Genomic DNA, 21,097 nt, shown 5'->3' with positions numbered 1-21,097 from the left:
CTCCACATCCAGAACCACTTTTGGTGAAAACGCCCAGGATTTGGGGATAAATCGGTTTCCCGAGGTTTTCATCTGTAAAATAATTAACAAACCGAGGTTAATTAGCTTCGATCAGCCCCGGGTTTAATTTCTCTTTGCTCCAACTCTTCCCTGCTCTAAACTCTTCTCTCCCGCCACGCTCTGTCCACTTTTGATTTCTTTTGGGGTTTTTCCTCCCCAAACCAATTCCAGCGCCGGGACGAAGCCGTTTCAGAGCCTCGTTTGTGATTAATTGTAATTAATTGCGATTAATTAATCCCAGGGACGAGGGATTTTGATGGGAACGTGGCTCTGAGTCCCCTCCTGTCCCAGGAACAGCCTGAAGGGAAACCAGCCCGGTTTGGCTCATTTTGGGCGGCTTTCGGGGCGGTTTGGAGCGTTTCCAACATGGGGTGGGTTGGGACAACGTGGATGCACTTTTTTTTCCCTGGAATTCACCCCAGTTTTCCTGGATTTCACCCCAATTTTCCTGGATTTCACCCAAATCAGTGATTTAAAGACGGAGCTGTTTGTGCCCCACCTCAGCCCGGGAATTGCGAAACTGCAGGATTTCGAAATCACCAGAATCAGCCAAAATCCCGGTTTTTTCCCCCAGTTTTGTAGCTTTTCTCCCCCAGTTTTTCCCCTTCCACAAGCCAGGGCTGGATTTCGGGGTGTTCCAGGTTTAATTCGGGACTTTGTTCACTCGTTTCTCCCCCCACTCATCCCCTCTGCTCCAGTCCTGGAAAAACTCCTTTAATTTGACAGATTTTGGGGTGTTTTTACCATGAAAAGGTGATTTTCCTTTTCTCACCCCTCTCCTCCTTCCCCTCTTCCCTCCCTCCCGCACCACTCAGACCTCACTCAAAATCATCCCCAAAATTATCGTTATTATCCCTGAAATTACCCCAAAAATTATCCCAAACATCACTTTATCCCTGAAATGTTTTTTTTTTCCCCCGATCTAATCTGCAAAAAAAAACCAACCCAAATTCCTTCATTAATTTTTAATCACCAATAAATAATTTGGGATCCCTTTCCGCAGGACTGGAGCCTCCTTCACTTCTCCCCTAATTAATCCCTCCCCCAATTAATGATTTACTCCCGATTCCAGGAATTTGAGTCATCCAGAGCAGCCATGGCTCAGCGCCCACTCCCCTCCTTCCCCCTCTCCTTTTGGGGAGTTGATTCCGGAATCAATCAAGGATGGAATCGTTAATTAACCCCAGCAGGAGCTCCCTCCCCGGTTCCTCGTTAGCCCGGGATTTCCGGGCAGTGGATTATCGCCGCCCACGCCAGCGGTCAGCGTCCGAGCGCCCGGCGCGGCCGGAGCCGGGAACGGAGCCGTGGGATGAGCGCCAGGAACAGCCGGCCTGGGATTAGGAGGAGGAGGAGGAGGAGGGAGGGAGGGAGGAAGGTTTGACCAGGGGGTGACCTTGGGGGGAAAAAGGCAAATTCCCAGCGAAGAGGGGAAAAAAACACATGTGGGATATGGAAGTAAGGAGGAAAAATAAAAGGAATTCACCTGGGAGAGAGGAACTCACCTGAGAGTGAGGAATTCACCTGGGAATGAGGAATTCACCTGGGAGAGAGGAACTCACCTGAGAGTGAGGAACTCACCTGGGAATGAGGAATTCACCTGTAAGTGAGGAATTCACCTGTGAGGAACTCCCCTGGGAATGAGGAATTCACCCGGGGGTGAGGAATTCACCTGGAAGCTGAATGTCCAACCACGCTCGCTGTGGGATCTGTGGGTGATCTCTGTCCTGGGGGATGAATTTGGGGTTAATTCCAGTTTGATGAAAAGGGAAAAGAGATCAAAAATAGGAATTTTTGGCAGGAATTTTTGGGATGAACAGGCTTCAGGAGTGGCTGGGTTTGGTTGAGATCATGAACAGAGGGAATCTGGGGAGATTTGGGATCTGAGGGATCCATCCTCACTTATCCCTTATTTCATCCTCTCCTGGCCCTCATTTATCCCTCATTTCATTCCCTTTCCCCGCAATTTATCCATCATTTCCCACCCAACCCTCACCCCTTTTTTCTGTTTTACCCCCCCAAACCTCCTCCATCCTTTCCTGCTGTTCTCACACCTTTCCCCATTTCCCTTCCCATTCTCCCTCTTCTCACCCCTTTCCATGGAAAGGTTGAGGTTGGAAAAGCCCTTTGGGATCATCAAATCCCTGAACCATGTCTCCACGTGCCACATCCAGGGGTTATTTTTGGGATAATTCCAGGACAGCAGTGCCCGTGCCAGGGCAGGACAATCTTTTCCATGAAGGAATTTTCCTGCATAAACCTCCCCTGCTGCACCTCGAGGCTGTTTCCTCTCCTTTTATCCATCGGGAGAAGGGATCTCCCCCCCAGCCTCATTCCAACTCTTTCCAGGGAATTGTAGGGAGCAATGGGGTCTCTCAAAACTCCTTTTTCCAGGTTAAACCCCCTCATGCTCTGCCATCGTTTTCCCCCTCACTTTCTGGCCATTTCTCCCTCACTCTCCCGCCTTGCTCTCTCCCATTTTTTCCCTCATTCTCCCCTCATCTTGTCGCTCCTTCTCCCACCATTTTCCCCCTCACTCTGCCTCCACCATTTTCCCCCTCAGCCTCCCCGCTCCATCTCCCCCGATTTTCCCCCCATATCCCCCACTCTGCCTCCCTCCTTCACCCCATCCCCTCCCTTTCTCACCTTCATCCGCCCCTTTCTCTCGGATTTCCCCCTTTTCCGTGCATTTTTCCCCCTCAGACCCTTTTCAAGCCATTTTTCCCCCTCAGATCCTTTTCCCGCCCTTTTTCCCCTCAGACCTTGTACCCCCCCCCACTCCCCGTTTTCCCGCCTTTTCCCCGCGCACGCGCGCAGCGCACAGCGCCGCCCAGCGGCCCGGAGGACTCCACGCTCCCTTCCCCCCATCTCCTCCCTCTCCTCCCTCTCCCCCCCGCCCCTCTCCCTCCCCGTTTCCTCCTCCTCCTCCTCCCGCCCTCCCTCTCCCTCCTCCTTCTCCCTTCCCCTCCCTCTCCCCGCCCCTCCCGCCCTCCCTCCGCGCACGCGCCCCGCGGCGCCCCGGCGGCGGAGCCAAGATGGCGGCGGTGGTTCAGAATGTGGTCAAGCTGTGAGTGCGGGTCCCCCCCCCCCTCAGCCCGGTCCCCCCCGCGGCGCGGGAATGGTGCGGCCCGGCCGGGCGCGGGAAGCGGGGCCCCCCCTTCGCCCCCTGCGCTCCGGGCGGGACCAAGTGGGCGGGGAGGGGGGGGGGGAAAGCGACGCGCGCGCATTGTTCGGGGTGAACTTTGCTGAGGGAGGGGGAGGTTAAGGACACCCCCAAATCTCCCCCTCAGCGCCGGAAAGGCCGCAGGGATTTGAGGGGGGGAGCCTGGGAGGGTCCCGAGGGTCCAGGGGGGTCCCTCAGGTCTGGCCCTGTGAGGGTCCTGGAGAGGGCAAAGGCAGGGGGGTCATCCCTGTAAAGCAGGAAAATTCCTTCTGTTTTATCCCGATATCTCCGTGTGCCTCCTTCTGTGTCCCTAAACTCCCGTGTGCGAGCGTCCTGTGGAGGCCAAGGACGGTGGAGTCATCCCAACACATCCCTGTGCATCCCCAAATATCCCTGGAAATCCCTGGAGATCTCCTGTGCATCCTGGAATATCCCCAAAGATCCCTGGAAATCCCTGGAGATCCCCTGTGCATCCTGGAATATCCCTGAATATCCCTGGAGATCCCCTGTGCATCCTGGAATATCCCCAAAGATCCCTGGAAATCCCTGGAGATCCCCTGTGCATCCTGGAATATCCCCAAATATCCCTGAATATTCCTGTGCTTTCCCTGTTTATTCCTGCACTACTTCCCTGTGCATCCCAGCCAGAGGGTCCTGAAGAGGCCGAGCCTTCCCTGTACTTTCCTCTAAATCCTTGGATTTTCCTGTATTTCCCTGGAAAACCCCTGGATTTCCCTGTGTGTCCCTGTACTTCCCTCTAAATCCTTGGATTTCCCTGGATTTCCCTGCAAAATCCCTGGATTTCCCTGTGTGTCTCTGTACTTCCCTCTAAATCCTTGGATTTCCCTTGGAATTCCTGGTTTTCCCTGTGCTTCCCTGTCCATCCCTCTGCTCCATCTCTCCCCTTCCCACCCCTGGGAATGTCCTGGGAAAGCCGAGGAATGGGAAGTTGGGCGCTTTATTCCCGTGGTTTTCGGGCTGGATCCCGGAGAGTTTCCAGTTGGATCCCGGAGAGTTTCCAGTTGGATCCCTGAGGGTTTCCAGTTGGATCCAGGAGGGTTTCCAGTTGGATCCCAGAGAGTTTCCTGTTGGATCCCTGAGAGTTTCCACTTGGATCCCTGAGAGTTTCCAGTTGGATCCCTGAGAGTTTCCAGTTGGATCCCTGAGAGTTTCCAGTTGGATCCCTGGGGGTTTCCAGTTGGATCCCTGAGAGTTTCCAGTTGGATCCCTGAGAGTTTCCAGTTGGATCCCTGAGGGTTTCCACTTGGCTCCCAGAGAGTTTCCAGTTGGATCCAGGAGGGTTTCCAGTTGGATCCCGGAGGGTTTCCACTTGGATCCCAGAGAGTTTCCAGTTGGATCCCTCAGAGTTTCCAGTTGGATCCCTGAGAGTTTCCAGTTGGATCCCAGAGAGTTTCCACCTGGATCCCGGAGGGTTTCCAGTTGGATCCCTGAGGGTTTCCAGTTGGATCCCAGAGAGTTTCCACTTGGATCCCTGAGGGTTTCCACTTGGATCCCTGAGGGTTTCCACTTGGATCCCTGCTATTCCCTGGTTTTGTTCCTGGCACTGGTTCTGTCCCTGACCATCTCCAGTTGTGTTCCTGATGGTTTCCATCCCCGATATTCCCTGGGATTTTATCCCTGAGTGTCTCCAGCTGTATCCCTGACACTCTCCCGGTGTCCCTGCCGTTCCTGGTGCCATTCCTGGTGTTATCCCTGCCATTCCCTGCCATTCCTGGTGTTATCCCTGCCATTCCCTGTGCCATTCCCTGTGCCATTCCCTGCCATTCCTGGTGTTATCCCAGTGCCATTCCTGGTGTTATCCCTGCCATTCCCTGTGCCATTCCCTGCCATTCCTGGTGTTATCCCTGCCATTCCCTGTGCCATTCCCTGCCATTCCTGGTGTTATCCCTGCCATTCCCTGTGCCATTCCTGGTATTCCTGGTGCTGTTCCCTGTGCCATTCCCGGCACTGATCTCTGCTGATCCCAGCTCCGATCCATTCCCTGTGCTGATCCCAGCGCTGAACCTGGCACTGACCTGTGCCATTCCCATCCCATTCCCTGTACCATTCCTGTCCCATTCCCTGTGCCAATCCCTGTGCCATTCCCTGTGCCGACCCCTGTGCTGCTCCCATGCCATTCCCTGTGCCATTCCCATCCCATTCCCTGTCCCATTCCCATCCCATTCCCTGTCCCATTCCCATCCTGTCCCCGTGCCATTCCCGTCCCATCCCCGTGCCGATCCTGTCCTGTCCCTGTCCCGTCCCGTCCCCATCCCGTCCCTGTGCCATCCCTGTGCCATCCCTGTGCCGATCCCCGTGCCAATCCCATCCCGTTCCCATCCCTGTGCCAATCCCATCCCGTTCCCATCCCTGTGCCAATCCCATCCCCATCCCATCCCGTCCCCATCCCATCCCTGTCCCATCCCCGTGCGGTCCCGGTGCGGATCCCCGTGCCGATCCCATCCCTGTCCCATCCCGATCCCCATCCCATCCCCATCCCATCCCCATCCCATCCCCATCCCATCCCATCCCATGGATCCCATCCCATCCCATCCCATGGATCCCATCCCATCCCATTCCCATCCCATCCCATCCCATCCCATGGATCCCATCCCATCCCGTTCCCATGGATCCCATCCCCTCCCGTTCCCATCCCGGTGCCGCTGCGGTGCCGACGCGGTGTCTGCGGTTCCCAGGCTGGGCGAGCAGTACTACCGGGACGCCATGGAGCAGTGCCACAGCTACAACGCGCGGCTCTGCGCCGAGCGCAGCGTCCGCCTGCCCTTCCTGGACTCCCAGACCGGCGTGGCCCAGAGCAACTGCTACATCTGGATGGAGAAACGGCACCGCGGGCCCGGTACGGAACCGGCACGCAGCGGGGAACAGCGGGAAACAACGGGGGGACACCGGGAAACAACGGGGGAACAGCGGGGAAACACTGGGGATACATTGGGGAAACACCGGGAAACACTGGGATAACACCAGGAAGCAACGGGGAACACTGGGGAAACACTGGGGAAAGACGGGAAAACATTGGGGACACATCAGGGAAACACCGGGGAACACTGGGAAACATTGGGAAACACTGGGGAAACACTGGGATAACACCAGGAAACAACAGGGAACACTGGGAAACACCGGAAAATACCGGGGAACGCCGGGGGAACACCGGGAAATACCGGGAAACACTGGGGAACACCAGGGAAAGACTGGGGAACATTGGGGAAACACTGGGAAAACACTGGGAAACATTGGGGAACACGGGGAAACATTGGGGAGCACCGGGAAACATTGGGAAACCACCGGGGAACACTGGGGAAACACCGGGAAACATTGGGGAACACCAGGAAACATCGGGGAAAACACTGGGGAACACTGGGAAACAGCGGGGAACACTGGGAAAACATCGGGAAAACACTGGGAAAAGACCGGGGAAACACCGAGAAACACCGGGAAACAACGGGGAACACTGGGAAGCATCGGGGAAACATTGGGGAACATTGGGAAACACCAGGAAACACCAGGGAAAACACGGGGGAAACACTGGGAAACACCAGGGAAACACTGTGAAACTGCGGGAAACAACAGGGAACACCGGGAAACACTAGGAAACCACCAGGAAACACTGGGAAAACACCGGGAAACACTGGGAAACACCAGGGAAACACTGGGAAAACACCAGGGAACACTGGGGAAACACCGGGAAACACTGGGAAGCACTGGGAAACCACCAGGAAACACTCGGAAAACACCAGGGAAACACCAGAAAACAATGGGGAAACACTGGGAGAATGATGGGAAACAGCGGGAAAAGAATGGGAAACAGTGGGAGAATGATGGGAATGGGAGAAGGATGGAAAAACAATGGGAGAATGATGGGAAACAGCCGGAGAACAGCGGGAAACAACAGGGAAATGATGGGAAACACTGGGGGAACAAGAGGAAAAAGCAGGGAAAGAGCGAGGAAACCCTGGGAAAACGATGGGATGGGAGAATGATGGAAAACCCTGGGAAAACCCTGGGAGAATCACCGGGAAACGATGGGAAAACCGGGAAAGCGGCGGGGAGGGAATTGTTCCTCAGGGAAGTTGGGAGCGTTTCCTCACAGCCTGGGATAATTCCCAGGAGTTTTGTCCCTGTCCTGGCCCGATTTTGGGCATTTTCCTGGGATTTCTCCGCAGGTTTGGCGGCCGGGCAGCTCTACTCGTACCCGGCGCGGCGCTGGCGCAAGAAACGCCGCGCTCACCCCCCGGAGGATCCCCGGCTCTCCTTCCCTTCCATCAAACCCGGTAATTCCAGCCCCTCCCTGCTGCATTCCTGGGAATTCCACCCCGGATCCATCAGCATCCCTCACCCACCCTCCTTTTTCCTGTTTTTTTTGTGGTTTTCCTTGCTTTTCCCCCATTTTTTCCTGTTTTTCCTCTTTTTTTTCCCCTTTTTTTTCCCCATTTTTTTCCCATTTTTCCCCATTGTTCCCATTTTTTCCCATTTTTGTCCTGTTTTCTTCCCCATTTTTTCCCATTTTCCCATTTTCTCCCACTTTTTCCCCATTTTTGTTTATTTTTTCCCCATTTCCCCCCATTTCTCCCCCATTTTCCCCATTTCTCCCCATTTCTCCCCCATTTCCCCCCCATTTTTCCCCATTTCCCCCCATTTTTCCCCACTTTTCCCCATTTTTCCCATTTCCCCCCATTTTTTCCCCATTTCCCCCCATTCCCCCCATTTTTCCCATTTTCCCCATTTTCCCATTTTTCCCATTTCCCCATTTTTCCCATTTTTCCCATTTCCCCCATTTTCCCCATTTCCCCATTTTCCCATTTCCCCATTTTCCCCATTTTCCCATTTTTCCCATTTCCCCATTTTCCCCCATTTTCCCCATTTTCCCATTTCCCCATTTTCCCCATTTTCCCCATTTTCCCCATTTTCCCCATTTTCCCATTTCCCCATTTTCCCATTTCCCCATTTTCCCCATTTCCCCATTTTCCCATTTCCCCATTTTCCCCATTTCCCCATTTTCCCCCCATTTTCCCCATTGTTCCCATTTCCCCGTTTTTCCCGTTTTCCCGGTTTTCCGCCCCGTTTCTCCCGCAGACGCGGAGCAGGCTCTGAAGAAGGAGGGGCTGCTGTCGCAGGACGGGAGCAGCCTGGAGGCGCTGCTGAGGACGGATCCTCTGGAAAAGCGTTCCCTGCCGGATCCCAGGATGGACGACGACAGCCTGGGGGAGTTCCCGGTCACCAACAGCCGCGCACGGAAGGTGATCCCGGAATTCCGGGCTGGGAGCCGGGAATTCTGCACCGGGAACCGGGAATTCTGCACTGGGAACCGGGAATTCTGCACTGGGAACCGGAAATTCCACACTGGGAACTGGGAATTCTGCACTGGGAACCGGGAATTCCACACAGGGAACTGGGAATTCCAAACAGGAACTGGGAATTCTGCACCGGGAACTGGGAATTCTGCACTGGGAACCGGGAATTCCAAACAGGGAACCGGGAATTCCGCACTGGGAACTGGGAATTCTGCACCGGGAACCGGGAATTCCGCACTGAGAACTGGGAATTCCACACTGGGAACTGGGAATTCCAGGGTGGGAACCAGGAATTCTGCTCTGGGAACCGGGAATTCTGCACTGGGAACTGGGAATTCCAAACAGGAACTGGGAATTCTGCACTGGGAACCGGGAATTCCGCACGGGGAACTGGGAATTCCAAACAGGAACTGGGAATTCTGCACTGGGAACTGGGAATTCCACATGGGAACTGGGAATTCCAAACAGGAACTGGGAATTCTGCACTGGGAACTGGGAATTCCACACAGGGAACTGGGAATTCTGCACTGGGAACCGGGAATTCCGCACTGGGAACTGGGAATTCCACACTACTGGGAATTCTGCACCGGGAACCGGGAATTCCGCACTGGGAACCGGGAATTCCGCACTGGGAACTGGGAATTCTGCACCGGGAACTGGGAATTCCACACAGGGAACCGGGAATTCCGCACTGGGAACCGGGAATTCCACATGGGAACTGGCAATTCCAAACAGGAACCGGGAATTCCAAACAGGAACTGGGAATTGCAACCAGGAACTGGAAATTCCGGTCTGGGAACTGGGAATTCCACACAGGGAACTGGGAATTCTGCACTGGGAACTGGGAATTCTGCACTGGGAACCGGGAATTCCGCACTGGGAACCGGGAATTCCGCACTGGGAACCGGGAATTCCGCACTGGGAACTGGGAATTCCACACAGGGAACTGGGAATTCCAACCAGGAACCGGAAATTCCGGGCTGGGAACCGGGAATTCCACATGGGAACTGGGAATTCCAAACAGGAACTGGGAATTCCGGGGTGGAAGCCGGGAATTCTGCACTGGGAACCGGGAATTCCACACAGGGAACTGGGAATTCTGGGGTGGGAGCCGGGAATTCCAACCAGGGAACTGGGAATTCCTAACAGGAACTGGGAATTCCGGGATGGGAGCCGGGAATTCCGCACTGGGAACCGGGAATTCCAAACAGTAACCGGGAATTCCGGGATGGGAGCTGGGAATTCCGCACTGGGAACCGGGAATTCCACACAGGGAACTGGGAATTCCAACCAGGGACTGGGCATTCCGGGATGGGAACCGGGAATTCCAACAGGAACTGGGAATTCCGAGATGGGAGCTGGGGATTCTGCACTGGGAACCAGGAATTCCACATGGGAACCGGGAATTCCGGGATGAGAACTGGGAATTCCGCACCGGGAACTGGGAATTCCAGGATGGGAACTGGGAATTCCGGGTTGGGAACCGGGAATTCCGGGGCACAAACTCGGATTTTCCCGCCCTTTCCCGCTCCGGACGTGGATTTTCAGCTTTGGGATGGATTTAGTGGGAGAGGGAAGAACATTCTGGAGCCAAAAGGAGGGAATTTCCCAGTGTTTTCCCACTGTTTTTCCCATTTTTCCCGCTGTTTTTCCCGCTGTTTTTCCCATTTTTCCTGGTGTTTTTCCCACTGTTTTTCCCATTTTTCCCACTGTTTTTCCCACTGTTTTTCCCGCTGTTTTTCCCATTTTTCCTGCTGTTTTTCCCACTGTTTTCCCGTTGTTTTTCCAACTGTTTTTCCCATTTTTCCTGCTGTTTTTCCCAATCCATTTCCTGATGTTTTTCCGGCTGTTTTTTCCATTTTTCCTGCTGTTTTTCCCAATCCATTTCCTGATGTTTTTCCGGCTGTTTTTTCCCATTTTTCCCACTGTTTTTCCCGCTGTTTTTCCCATTTTCCCTGCTGTTTTTCCCACTGTTTTTCGCTCTGTTTTTCCCATTTTTCCTGGTGTTTTTCCCATTTTTCCCCCCGTTTTTCCCGCCGTTTTTCCCGCCGTTTTTCCCGCTGTTTTTCCCATTTTTCCCGCTGTTTTTTCCCCCGTTTTTCCCGCCGTTTCCCCCATTAACCCCTCCGCTCCTTCCCAGCGGATCCTGGAGCCGGACGATTTCCTGGACGATTTGGACGATGAGGATTACGAGGAGGACACGCCCAAGCGCCGAGGGAAGGGCAAGGCCAAGGTGAGACAATTCCAGGGAATTCCTGGAAAATCCCCCCTCGGCGAGGAAAAAGCCGGATTCTCTCCCGTTTTTCCCCAATTCCCGAGGATTTCTTGTCGCTTCCGAGCCCTTCCCACCGCGTGGAGCCGTCCTTGCCCCGCTCCCATCCCGGTTTTCCCCTCAAATCCCGGATTTTTCCGCAGGGAAAAGGCGTGGGAGGCGCTCGGAAGAAGCTGGACGCCGCCATCCTGGAGGACCGGGACAAACCCTACGCGTGTGACAGTGAGTGCCGGGAGCATCCCGGAATTCCAGCCCCCAATTCCCTCCCCCCGTGGAGTTTTCCCACCGGGAAACAACCGAGGCTTTAAACAGCAGGAAAAAAAAATAAACCAGGATAAAAAACAGGATAAAAAACCAGGAAAAACTTCCCAAAGGCCGGGAAATGCCCTCCCCTGGATCCCAGTGGTTTTCCAGTCGGATCCGAATCCCTGGGAGCCATTCCCAGCCCTCCCTTCCGGAGCCATCCGGGAGAGCCCCGGCAGCGGGAATTCCGTCCCTGCCGGCGCCGCGCGCGGGAACCCGCCGGGATAACGGGATCAGGGAAGCTTTTCCCGCTCCTTTTCCTCTCTTTTTTTCCCTCCTGTCCTGCCACTTCCCAGCACTAATTCTCCCCCCTCCCCCGGCTCCCTGAGCTCCAGCTTTTCCTGCCCTTTTTTCCCGGATTTCCGTGTGTGTGTGTCCGTGTCCTCTCACGACTTCTCTTTCTGTGTTTCAGACAGTTACAAACAAAAGCATTCCTTGAAACCTCCCGACCGAGGTAGTTCCGCTCTCTCTCTGCTCGTTTTTCCTGCTTTTCCTCCTTTTTTTTTTCCTTCCCTTCCCTCCTTTTTTTTTTTTTGTGTTTTTTTCCACTCCTTATTCCCAAAAAAAAAAACCAAAAAAAAAGAAACGAGAATTCCGATCTCCCCCTGCGGAGCCCCCGGGATGGGAGAGGGGAGGGAGAAGCCAAAAGGCCACGGGAGCGACGTCAGCCCCGCTCCGGCCCCCTGACCCTTTTCCAGCAGGGAATGAGGCCGGGAAAACAAAGATTGAACCCCCCCCCCGTGGAGCCCAGCGGCGGGAAAAACACGGAGCTTCCATCCGGATCCCGAATCCCGGGAAACGCCGCCGCCTCCGGAGCTCCCCCGGCTCCAAACCTCAGGGGTTCGGCCTTAAAAAAGGCCTGGAAAAATCGGGATTGGGGTTGGGAATTTGGGATATTCCCCAGGTTCTTCTCCCTCACCTCGGGAGAATTCCAGAGTTATCCCGGAGGATTTTTTTGGAGGAAAAAAGGTGACTTTGGAGCACCGGGAATTTCATGGGAATCCCTCTGGAATTGCTGTTTTTTCCTCAGTGCTGCTCCAATCCCGTTTTCCCAAAAGCCCCAATGATCCCAGAGCGATTCCCGTGGTTTTTATCCCAAAAATCCAGCGTGGGCAGCTGGAGCCAGCCTCCCTTTGGAAGTTCAGCTTTCCCGGATCCAGCCGCTTCTTCCCTGATTTTTCCACGCTCCGGGGGGGATCCGGAGGTGGAAGCGGATCCAGGAATTTCCGTGGGGTTCTGGAAAAGCCCCAAAACCGGGAAATCTCATCCCAAAAGCGGCTCCTTCCCGATTTAGGGAGTAAAGCAGGGAAAACACGTTGGGAAAGGTCTGGAATTCCGCCTCCGGCGCTGCTTTTTTGGGATTTGATCCCAATTCCTCGGGCTGGGAAGGAGCCGGATCCAGGCTCATCCCCAAAATGGGGCTGGAAAAGGATTTTGGGGTTTCCTTGGATAAGGAAAAATCCCAAAAAAAAAAATCCTGGAAAAGCAGCGCCGGGGAACCGGAGCCAATTCCCTGATCCACGGATGGAGGCAGAAATCTCCCAAATTCCGGGATGGGAAACGGGAAAAACGATGGATTTTTGGGGTTTGGAGGAGCCGGGATGGATCCGTGGCCGCGTCCAAATCCCTCCTTGGAACCCCAGAATTCCCGAATTTCCCCTTCCCTCGGTTTTTACCTCGGGATGGGATTTTTTGGGGTGGGAATTTCCTCTCCCCGACACATTCCCAATGGGGATTTTGCCATTGGATTGATTCCTGGGGAACTTATCTGGAATTTCTGTGGAATCCCGGAGAATTTACCTGGAATTCCTCTGGAATCCTGGGGAATTTACCTGGAATTCCTTTGGAATCCTGGGGAATTTACCTGGAATTCCTTTGGAATCCTGGGGAATTTACCTGGAATTCCTTTGGAATCCTGGGGAATTTACCTGGAATTCCTTTGGAATCCTGGGGAATTTACCTGGAATTCCTTTGGAATCCTGGGGAATTTACCTGGAATTCCTTTGGAATCCCGGGGAATTTTCCTGGAATTCCTCTGGAATCCCGGGGAATTTTCCTGGAATTCTTTTGGAATCCTGGGGAATTTACCTGGAATTCCTCTGGAATCCTGGGGAATTTACCTGGAATTCCTCTGGAATCCTGGGGAATTTACCTGGAATTCTTTTGGAATCCTGGGGAATTTACCTGGAATTCCCCAGGGAATTTACCTGGAATTCCTCTGGAATGCTGGGGAATTTACCTGGAATTCCTTTGGAATCCCGGGGAATTTACCTGGAATTCCTTTGGAATCCCGGGGAATTTACCTGGAATTCCTTTGGGATCCCGGGGAATTTACCTGGAATTCCTCTGGAATCCCGGGGAATTTACCTGGAATTCCTATGGAATCCTGGGGAATTTACCTGGAATTCCTCTGGAATCCTGGGGAATTTACCTGGAATTCCTAACACCTGCAATTCCTTAGAGATCCTGGGACTTCAACCTACAATTCCTTAGGGATCCCAGGGAATTCCCCTGGAGTTCCTCAGGAATTCCGGGTGTTTTTACCCAATTCCAGCCGCTCTGGGCTCAGCAGGGAGCGCTCCCAGCCCGGCTCCGGGATCAGCTCCGGAGGGGCCGGGATTTGGGATTTCCCTCCCCTGGCCGGTCCCTAAGTGGGATTTTCCCCGGGTTTTTCCGGGGTTTTTCCCGGATTTTTCCCGGATTTCCTCGGCAGTCTGCGGGAAGCGCTACAAGAACCGCCCGGGGCTGAGTTACCACTACGCCCATTCCCACCTGGCCGAGGAGGAGGGCGACGACAAGGACGACTCCCAGCCCCCCACTCCCGTCTCCCAGCGCTCCGAGGAGCAGAAATGTGAGGGAAAAAAATCCGGGAAAACCTCGGGAATTGGGCTGTGGAAGGGGTGGGATCCCAGCCCTGATCCCAGCTCGGCTTTTCCAGCCAAGAAAGGTCCCGATGGATTGGCGCTTCCCAACAATTACTGCGATTTCTGCCTGGGCGACTCCAAGATCAACAAGAAGACGGGACAGCCCGAGGAGCTCGTGTCCTGCTCCGACTGCGGCCGCTCCGGTGAGCGCGGGATGGAGCTGGGGGGATCCTGGATCCGAGGGTTTCATCGTGGATTGGAGATCTTTGGGATCCTGGATCCAAGGGTTTCATCGTGGAGATCTTTGGGATCCTGGATCCATGGGTTTGCTCCTGGATTGGAGATCTTTGGGATCCTGGATCCAAGGGTTTGCTCGTGGATTGGGGATCTTTGGGATCCTGGATCCAAGGGTTTCATCATGGATTGGGGATCTTTGGGATCGTGGATCATGGATCCATTGGTTTGCTCCTGGATTGGGGGGTGTTTGGGATCCTGGATCCAAGGGTTTCATCCTGGATTGGAGATCTTTGGGATCATTGATCCAAGGGTTTCATCGTGGATTTGGGATCTTTGGAATCGTGGATCCATGGGTTTCCTCCTGGACTGGGGGGTGTTTGGGATCCTGGATCCAAGGGTTTCATCGTGGATTGGGGGATCTTTGGGATCCTGGATCCAAGGGTTTGCTCCTGGACTGGGGGGTGTTTGGGATCCTGGATCCAAGGGTTTGCTCCTGGATTGGAGATCTTTGGGATCCTGGATCCATTGGTTTGCTCCTGGACTGGGGGGATCTTTGGGATCCTGGATCCAAGGGTTTCCTCCTGGATTGGGGATCTTTGGGATCTTTGGGATCGTGGATCCATTGGTTTGCTCCTGGATTGGAGATCTTTGGATCCTGGATCCAAGGGTTTGCTCCTGGACTGGGGATCTTTGGGATCATTGATCCAAGAGTTTGCTCATGGATTGGGGATCTTTGGGATCGTGGATCATGGATCCATTGGTGTCCCCAGTGTCCCCAGTGTCCCTGAGGTGTCCCTGAGGTGTCCCCAATGTCCCCAATGTCCCCAGGCCACCCGTTGTGCCTGCAGTTCACGCCAGTGATGATGGCGGCGGTGAAGACTTTCCCTGTGTCCCATATCCCTGAATCCCTGGGGTGTCCCTGGGGTGTCCCCAGTGTCCCCAATGTCCCTGAGGTGTCCCTGAGGTGTCCCCAGTGTCCCCAATGTCCCCAATGTCCCCAGGCCACCCGTCGTGCCTGCAGTTCACGCCGGTGATGATGGCGGCGGTGAAGACGTACCGCTGGCAGTGCATCGAGTGCAAGTGCTGCAACATCTGCGGCACCTCCGAGAACGACGTGAGAGCCCCAAAATCACCTGGGAGAGCCCCAAAATCACCTGGGAATGACCCAAAATCACCTGGGAGAGCCCCAAAATCACCTGGGAATGACCCAAAATCACCTGGGAGAGCCCCAAAATCACCTGGGAGAGCCCCAAAATCACCTGGGAGAGCCCCAAAATCACCTGGGAATGGCCCAAAATGACCTGGGAGTGACCCAAAATCACCTGGGAGAGCCCCAAAAACACCTGGGAGTGACCCAGAATCACCTGGGAGGGCCAAAAATGACCTGGGAATGACCCAAAATCACCTGGGAGTGACCCAAAATCACCTGGGAGAGCCCCAAAATCACCTGGGAGTGACCCAAAATCACCTGGGAGTGACCCAAAATCACCTGGGAGTGACCCAAAATCACCTGGGAATGACCCAAAATCACCTGGGAATGACCCAAAATCACCTGGGAATGACCCAAAATCACCTGGGAGTGACCCAAAATCACCTGGGAGAGCCCCAAAATCACCTGGGAGGGCCCAAAATCACCTGGGAATGACCCAAAATCACCTGGGAGTGACCCAAAATCACCTGGGAGAGCCCCAAAATCACCTGGGAATGACCCAAAATCACCTGGGAGTGACCCAAAATCACCTGGGAGTGACCCAAAATCACCTGGGAGAGCCCCAAAATCACCTGGGAATGACCCAAAATCACCTGGGAGTGACCCAAAATCACCTGGGAGTGACCCAAAATCACCTGGGAATGACCCAAAATCACCTGGGAGTGACCCAAAATCACCTGGGAGTGACCCAAAATCACCTGGGAGAGCCCCAAAATCACCTGGGAATGACCCAAAATCACCTGGGAGTGACCCAAAATCACCTGGGAGTGACCCAAAATCACCTGGGAATGACCCAAAATCACCTGGGAGTGACCCAAAAAGTGGGAATTTTGGGATGATGGGAATGTCCCAGTGGGAATTTTGGGATGATGGGAATGTCCCAGTGGGAATTTGGGGATTTTGGGAATATTCCAGTGGGAATTTTGGGATGATGGGAATGTCCCAGTGGGAATTTGGGGATTTTGGGAATATTCCAGTGGGAATTTTGGGGATGTCCCAGTGGGAATTTGGGGATGATGGGAATATCCCAGTGGGAAATTGGGGATTTTGGGAATATCCCAGTGGGAATTTGGGATGATGGGAATATCCCAGTGGGAATTTGGGGATTTTGGGAATGTCCCAGTGGGAATTTTGGGATGATGGGAATGTCCCCGGGGCAGGATCAGCTGCTGTTCTGTGACGATTGTGACCGTGGGTACCACATGTACTGCCTGACCCCGCCCATGGCCGAGCCCCCCGAGGGTGAGTGACCCCTTCCCGGCCTTGGGAATTCCCAATCCCTCGGGATTCCACCCAAAACTCCCCCTGGAATTCCCAATCCCTCCCAATCCCTCGAGATTCCATCCCAAAACCTCCCCTGGAGTTCCCAATCCCTCGGGATTCCACCCAAAAATACCCCCTGGAATTCCCAATCCCTCGGGATTCCATCCCAAAACTCCCCCTGGAATTCCCAATCCCTCCCAATCCCTCGGGATTCCATCCCAAAACTCCCTCTGGAATTCCCATTCCCTTGGGATTCCACCCAAAACTCCCCCTGGAATTCCCAATCCCTCCCAATCCCTCGGGATTTCACCCAAAACTCCCCCTGGAATTCCCAATCCCTCCCAATCCCTCGGGATTTCACCCCAAAACCTCCCTGGAATTCCCAATCCCTCCCATTCCCTCCCAATCCCTTGGGATTCCATCCCAAACCCCCCTGGGCTGGGAAACCTCGCTGCTTTTCCTTCCAGGATATGGGGAGGGGTTTTATTGTCCCAAATCCTCCTCTTCCTCCTCTTCCTCCTCTTCTTCCTCTTCCTTTATTCCCCTTTTCTTCCTCCCTCCCTCCCTCCCTCCCTCCCTCCCTCCCTCCCTCCCTCCCTCCCTCCCTCCCTCCCTCCCTCCCTCCCTCCCTCCCTCCCTCCTTTCTTCTTCCTCTTCCTCCTCCTCCTCTTCCTCCTTCTCTTCCTCTTTCTTCTCTCCCTCTTCCTCCTTCTCTTCCTTCCTCCACTTTCTTCTTCTCTTCCTCCTCCTCCTCCTCTCCTTCTTCTTCCTCCTCTTCCTCCTCCTCTTCCTTCTTTCCCTCCTCTTCCTCCTTCTCCTCTTCTTCTTCCTCTTCCTCCCTCCACTTCCTTCTTTATTCTTTTCCTTCCTCCTCCTCCTCCTCCTCCTCCTCCTCCTCCTCCTCCTCTTCCTCCTCCTCTCCCTCTCCTTCCTCCTCTTCCTCCTCCTCCTCCTCCCCCCCCCCGGGGCTGTTGGCGCTCCGGGGTGAGGATGAGGAGCTGAGGCCGAAGGCTGATGGGGTTTTTCCGCAGGGAGCTGGAGCTGCCACCTCTGCCTGGACCTGCTCAAGGAGAAGGCGTCGATTTACCAGAACCAGAACAGCTCCTGATCCTGCTCTTCCTCCTCCTCCTCCTCCTCCTCCTCATCCTCACCCCCTCGGCTTTGGGGCTTTTCCCCCTTTTTTTTGGGTCATTTTCCCTCCTTTTTTCTTTTTTTTTTCCCTTTTTTTTCCCCTATTTTTTCCCTTTTCTTCCCTTTTTATTTTCCTTTTTTTCCCCTTTTTTTCCCTTTTATTTTCCTCTTTTTTCCCTTTTTTTCCCCTTTTTTTTCCCTTTTATTTTCCTTTTTTTCCATTTTTTTCCCCTTTTATTTCCCCTTTTTCCCCCTTTTTTCCGCTTTTTTTTGTTTTTTTCCTTTGATTTCCCTTTTTATTTTCATTTTTCTCAGTTTGATCCCCTCATTCCCATTTTTTCCCTTTTTCCCTTCTTTTTCCACCTTTTTCATCCTTTTATTTTTTTTTTTAATCTTTTCCATTCCTTTTTTTCCACCTCATTTTTTTTTTCCCTTTTCCCAATTTTTTCCCAATTTTTTTTTCCCCTCCTGACATTTTTTAGGGTGCCCCCTCCCAGGGTGACATTTTTGGGGTGACTTTCATCCCTTCCCCTTTCCCCAATTCCCAGGATTTCACCCCAAATCTCACCCCCCTCCCCCTCCCAAACTTTCCCTTTTCCCCCTTTTTTTTTTTGGGAATTCTGGGGCAATTTTGGGGCTTTTTCTTCCTCATTTTTCGATGTTTTTTTTCCCACTTTGATTTTTTTTTCCCTTTTTTCCCCCCATTTTTACCCCCCCAACCCCCCCAGGATTCTCCCAACCCCTCCCCTCCCCCCCCCCACGAGGCCTTACCCCTCCCCCACCACCCCAAAATGGGGCAAAATCCCTGGATTTGGGGATTCTCCCCCCACCCCTCCCTGGCTGGCACAAAATGGGGCAAAAAACCCCAATTTTGGGGTTTTCCCCTGGCTCCCCTCCCCCCCCCAGGGTTGGGTTTTGGGGTGGGGGAGGGGTTGAGGTTGGATTTTGGGGAGAAAAAGCCCCTTTTTGGCACCAAAACGCCACCGGGGAGGGGTTTGGGGCTGTGGGGACCCCCCCAAAATTCCCCAAATCCCCCCAAAAATCCCAAATTTTGCCCCTCCCTGGGTCCCGTGGACTGAATGTGCCTGGTTTTATAAAAAAATAACAAAAAAACACAAAAAGAAATGGACTTTAAAGCACCTACCTCCGACTGCCCCTCCCCCACTGCACCCCCAACCCCCCCCCTGAGAGGAGCCCCCGGGATGGGCCCCAAAACGGCCAAAATAACCCCAAAAATGGGCAAAAATAACCCCCAGAAATGGGCAAAAATAACCCCAAAAATGGGTAAAAATAACCCCCAAAATTGGGCAAAAATAACCCCAGAAATGGCCAAAAATAACCCAAAAAATGGGCAAAAATAACCCCCAAAAATGGGCAAAAATAACCCCAAAAATGGGCAAAAATAACCCCAAAAATGGACAAAAATAACCCCAGAAATGGACAAAAATAACCCCAAAAATGGACCCCAAAATGGGTAAAAATAACCCCAAAAATGGGCAAAAATAACCCCAGAAATTGGCAAAAATAATCCCAAAAATGGACCCCAAAATGGGTAAAAATAACCCCAAAAATGGGCCAAAATTTGGCCCCAAAATGGCCAAAATAATCCCAAAAATGGGCTAAAATAACCCCAGAAATTGTCAAAAATAACCCCAAAAATGGGCAAAAATAACCCCAAAATGGGCCCCAAATTGGGCCAAAATAATCCAAAAATGGGCAAAAATAACCCCAGAAATGGACAAAATAACCCCCAAAAATGGGCAAAAATAACCTCGAAATTGGGCCAAAATAACCCCAAAAATGGGCAAAAATTGGGCTCCAAAATGGCCAAAATAATCCCAAAATTGGACCAAAAGAATTCCCTAATTTGGCCCCCAAGTGGCCCCAAAACAGACAAAAAAACCCCAAAAATGGAAAAAATAACCCCAAAAATGGTCAAAAATAACCCAACTAATGACCAAAATAATGCACAAAATGAAAGAACCCCAAAATCACCGAAACAGCCAAAATTTGCCCAAAATAACCCCAAAATGAGCAGAATAATGCAAAAAAACCCTGAAATATTCCCAAAATGACCAAAGTAGCCCCAAATTTCCTGGAATAATCCCAAAATTGACCAAAATAACCCCTCAAATTCCTAAAATAACCCCAAAAACACCGGAATAACCCAAAAATATTCAAATAACCAAAAAAAATTAACAAAAAGCACTAAAAACCACACCCAAAATAACTCCCAAACGACTCAAAACAGCCCCAAACTTCACCAAAACAACCCCAAAATTACCAAATAACCCCAAAACGATGAAAACACCCCCAAAATTCTTCTTAAAATCCAAAATATCCCCAAAAGCAGCAACAAATTGACCGAAAGAACCCCCAAAATCCCCGGAAATCCCCCAAAAATGACCCAAAACCGACCAAAACAACCCCAAAAAACGACAGAAAAATCACCCCAAAGTGCTCAAAATTGACCCAAAATCCCGAAAATCCCCCCCAAAATTCCGGATCCGAGGCCTCATCCCGGTGGTTTTTCTCCTCCCCGTCCCCGAGCAGGATTTTGGGGGGAATCGACGGCGTTTTGGTTCAAAAAGGGGTTTTTTTATTCCCCTTTTTTTGGTTCCCTGCTGGGGGCGGGGACACGGAAATGTCCCAAAATGGGGGGAATTGACCCCAAATTCCCCTCGGCGAAGCTTCACGGTTGTGTCTTATCCGGGAAAAGAGCAAAACGACACCAAAATGCTCATTTTTCGTAATAAAAACGGCAAGAAATGGAATTTGTGGGGTTTTTTTGGGGGGAGAAATGGGAGGGTTTGGGGGGAAAAATGAGGTTTGGGGGGGAAATTTGGGGGGAAAAATGGGGGATTTGGGGTAAAAATTGAATATATGGGGGGGAAATGGGGGATTTGGGGGTAAAAATGGGGATTTGGGGGCAAAAATGGGGGATTTGGGGCAAAAATGGGGGTTTTGGGGTAAAAATGGGGGATATGGGGCAAAAATTGAGGATCTGGGACGAAAATGGGGGATTTGGGGCAAAAATTGAATATATATGGGAAAATGAGGGATTTTGGGGCAAAAATGGGGGATTTGGGGACAAAAATGGAGGATTTGGGGGCAAAAATGGAGCTTTTTGGGGTAAAAATTCCCAATTTCGGGGCTGGGATTTGGCTTCTCGAAGGGCTGAGGTTGAGCTTTTGCCGCTTGGTTTTTTGGGGTGAAAAATCCCAGTTTTGGGGTCGGGATTTGGCTTCTCTGAGAGGTTTGTGCCGCTCTTTTTTTGGGTAAAAATCT

At 52.7% G+C, this 21,097-nt stretch overlaps 2 protein-coding genes across 5 annotated transcripts; one reads left to right on the top strand and one right to left on the bottom strand.

The window, feature by feature from the left end:
* The first annotated feature begins 115 nt into the window (after positions 1–115).
* On the top strand, positions 116–18,533 carry DPF2 (double PHD fingers 2). Of its 4 annotated transcripts, XM_058861569.1 has the most exons (12): positions 3,047–3,124; positions 5,917–6,077; positions 7,402–7,509; positions 8,312–8,475; positions 10,670–10,762; positions 10,945–11,023; positions 11,517–11,558; positions 13,818–13,955; positions 14,043–14,171; positions 15,207–15,319; positions 16,576–16,657; positions 17,710–18,531. In XM_058861569.1, the coding sequence occupies exons 1-12, from the start codon at positions 3,093–3,095 to the stop codon at positions 17,784–17,786; spliced, it is 1,218 nt and encodes a 405-aa protein (XP_058717552.1). In that variant the 5' UTR covers positions 3,047–3,092; the 3' UTR covers positions 17,787–18,531. The 4 variants fall into 4 exon arrangements, with proteins under 4 accessions (XP_058717553.1, XP_058717552.1, XP_058717554.1 ...); XM_058861571.1 differs by lacking the exon at positions 11,517–11,558 and having other exon boundaries at positions 17,710–18,530; XM_058861570.1 differs by lacking the exons at positions 3,047–3,124; positions 11,517–11,558 and adding an exon at positions 116–1,659 and having other exon boundaries at positions 13,818–14,171; positions 17,710–18,533.
* On the bottom strand, positions 17,826–20,553 carry LOC131591042 (uncharacterized). The gene is made up of 4 exons (XM_058861472.1): positions 20,542–20,553; positions 19,734–19,946; positions 18,571–19,580; positions 17,826–17,832 (listed from the first exon to the last, which is right to left on the bottom strand). Exons 1-4 carry the CDS (start codon positions 20,551–20,553, stop codon positions 17,826–17,828), a joined length of 1,242 nt encoding a protein of 413 aa, XP_058717455.1.
* Positions 20,554–21,097: the final 544 nt, after the last annotated feature.

This window comes from Poecile atricapillus, chromosome 37 (genome assembly GCF_030490865.1).
Source record: "Poecile atricapillus isolate bPoeAtr1 chromosome 37, bPoeAtr1.hap1, whole genome shotgun sequence".
Taxonomy (NCBI): domain Eukaryota; kingdom Metazoa; phylum Chordata; class Aves; order Passeriformes; family Paridae; genus Poecile; species Poecile atricapillus.
Note: the sequence above shows the minus strand (reverse complement) of the source record. Positions and strands in the feature narration are given on the sequence as shown.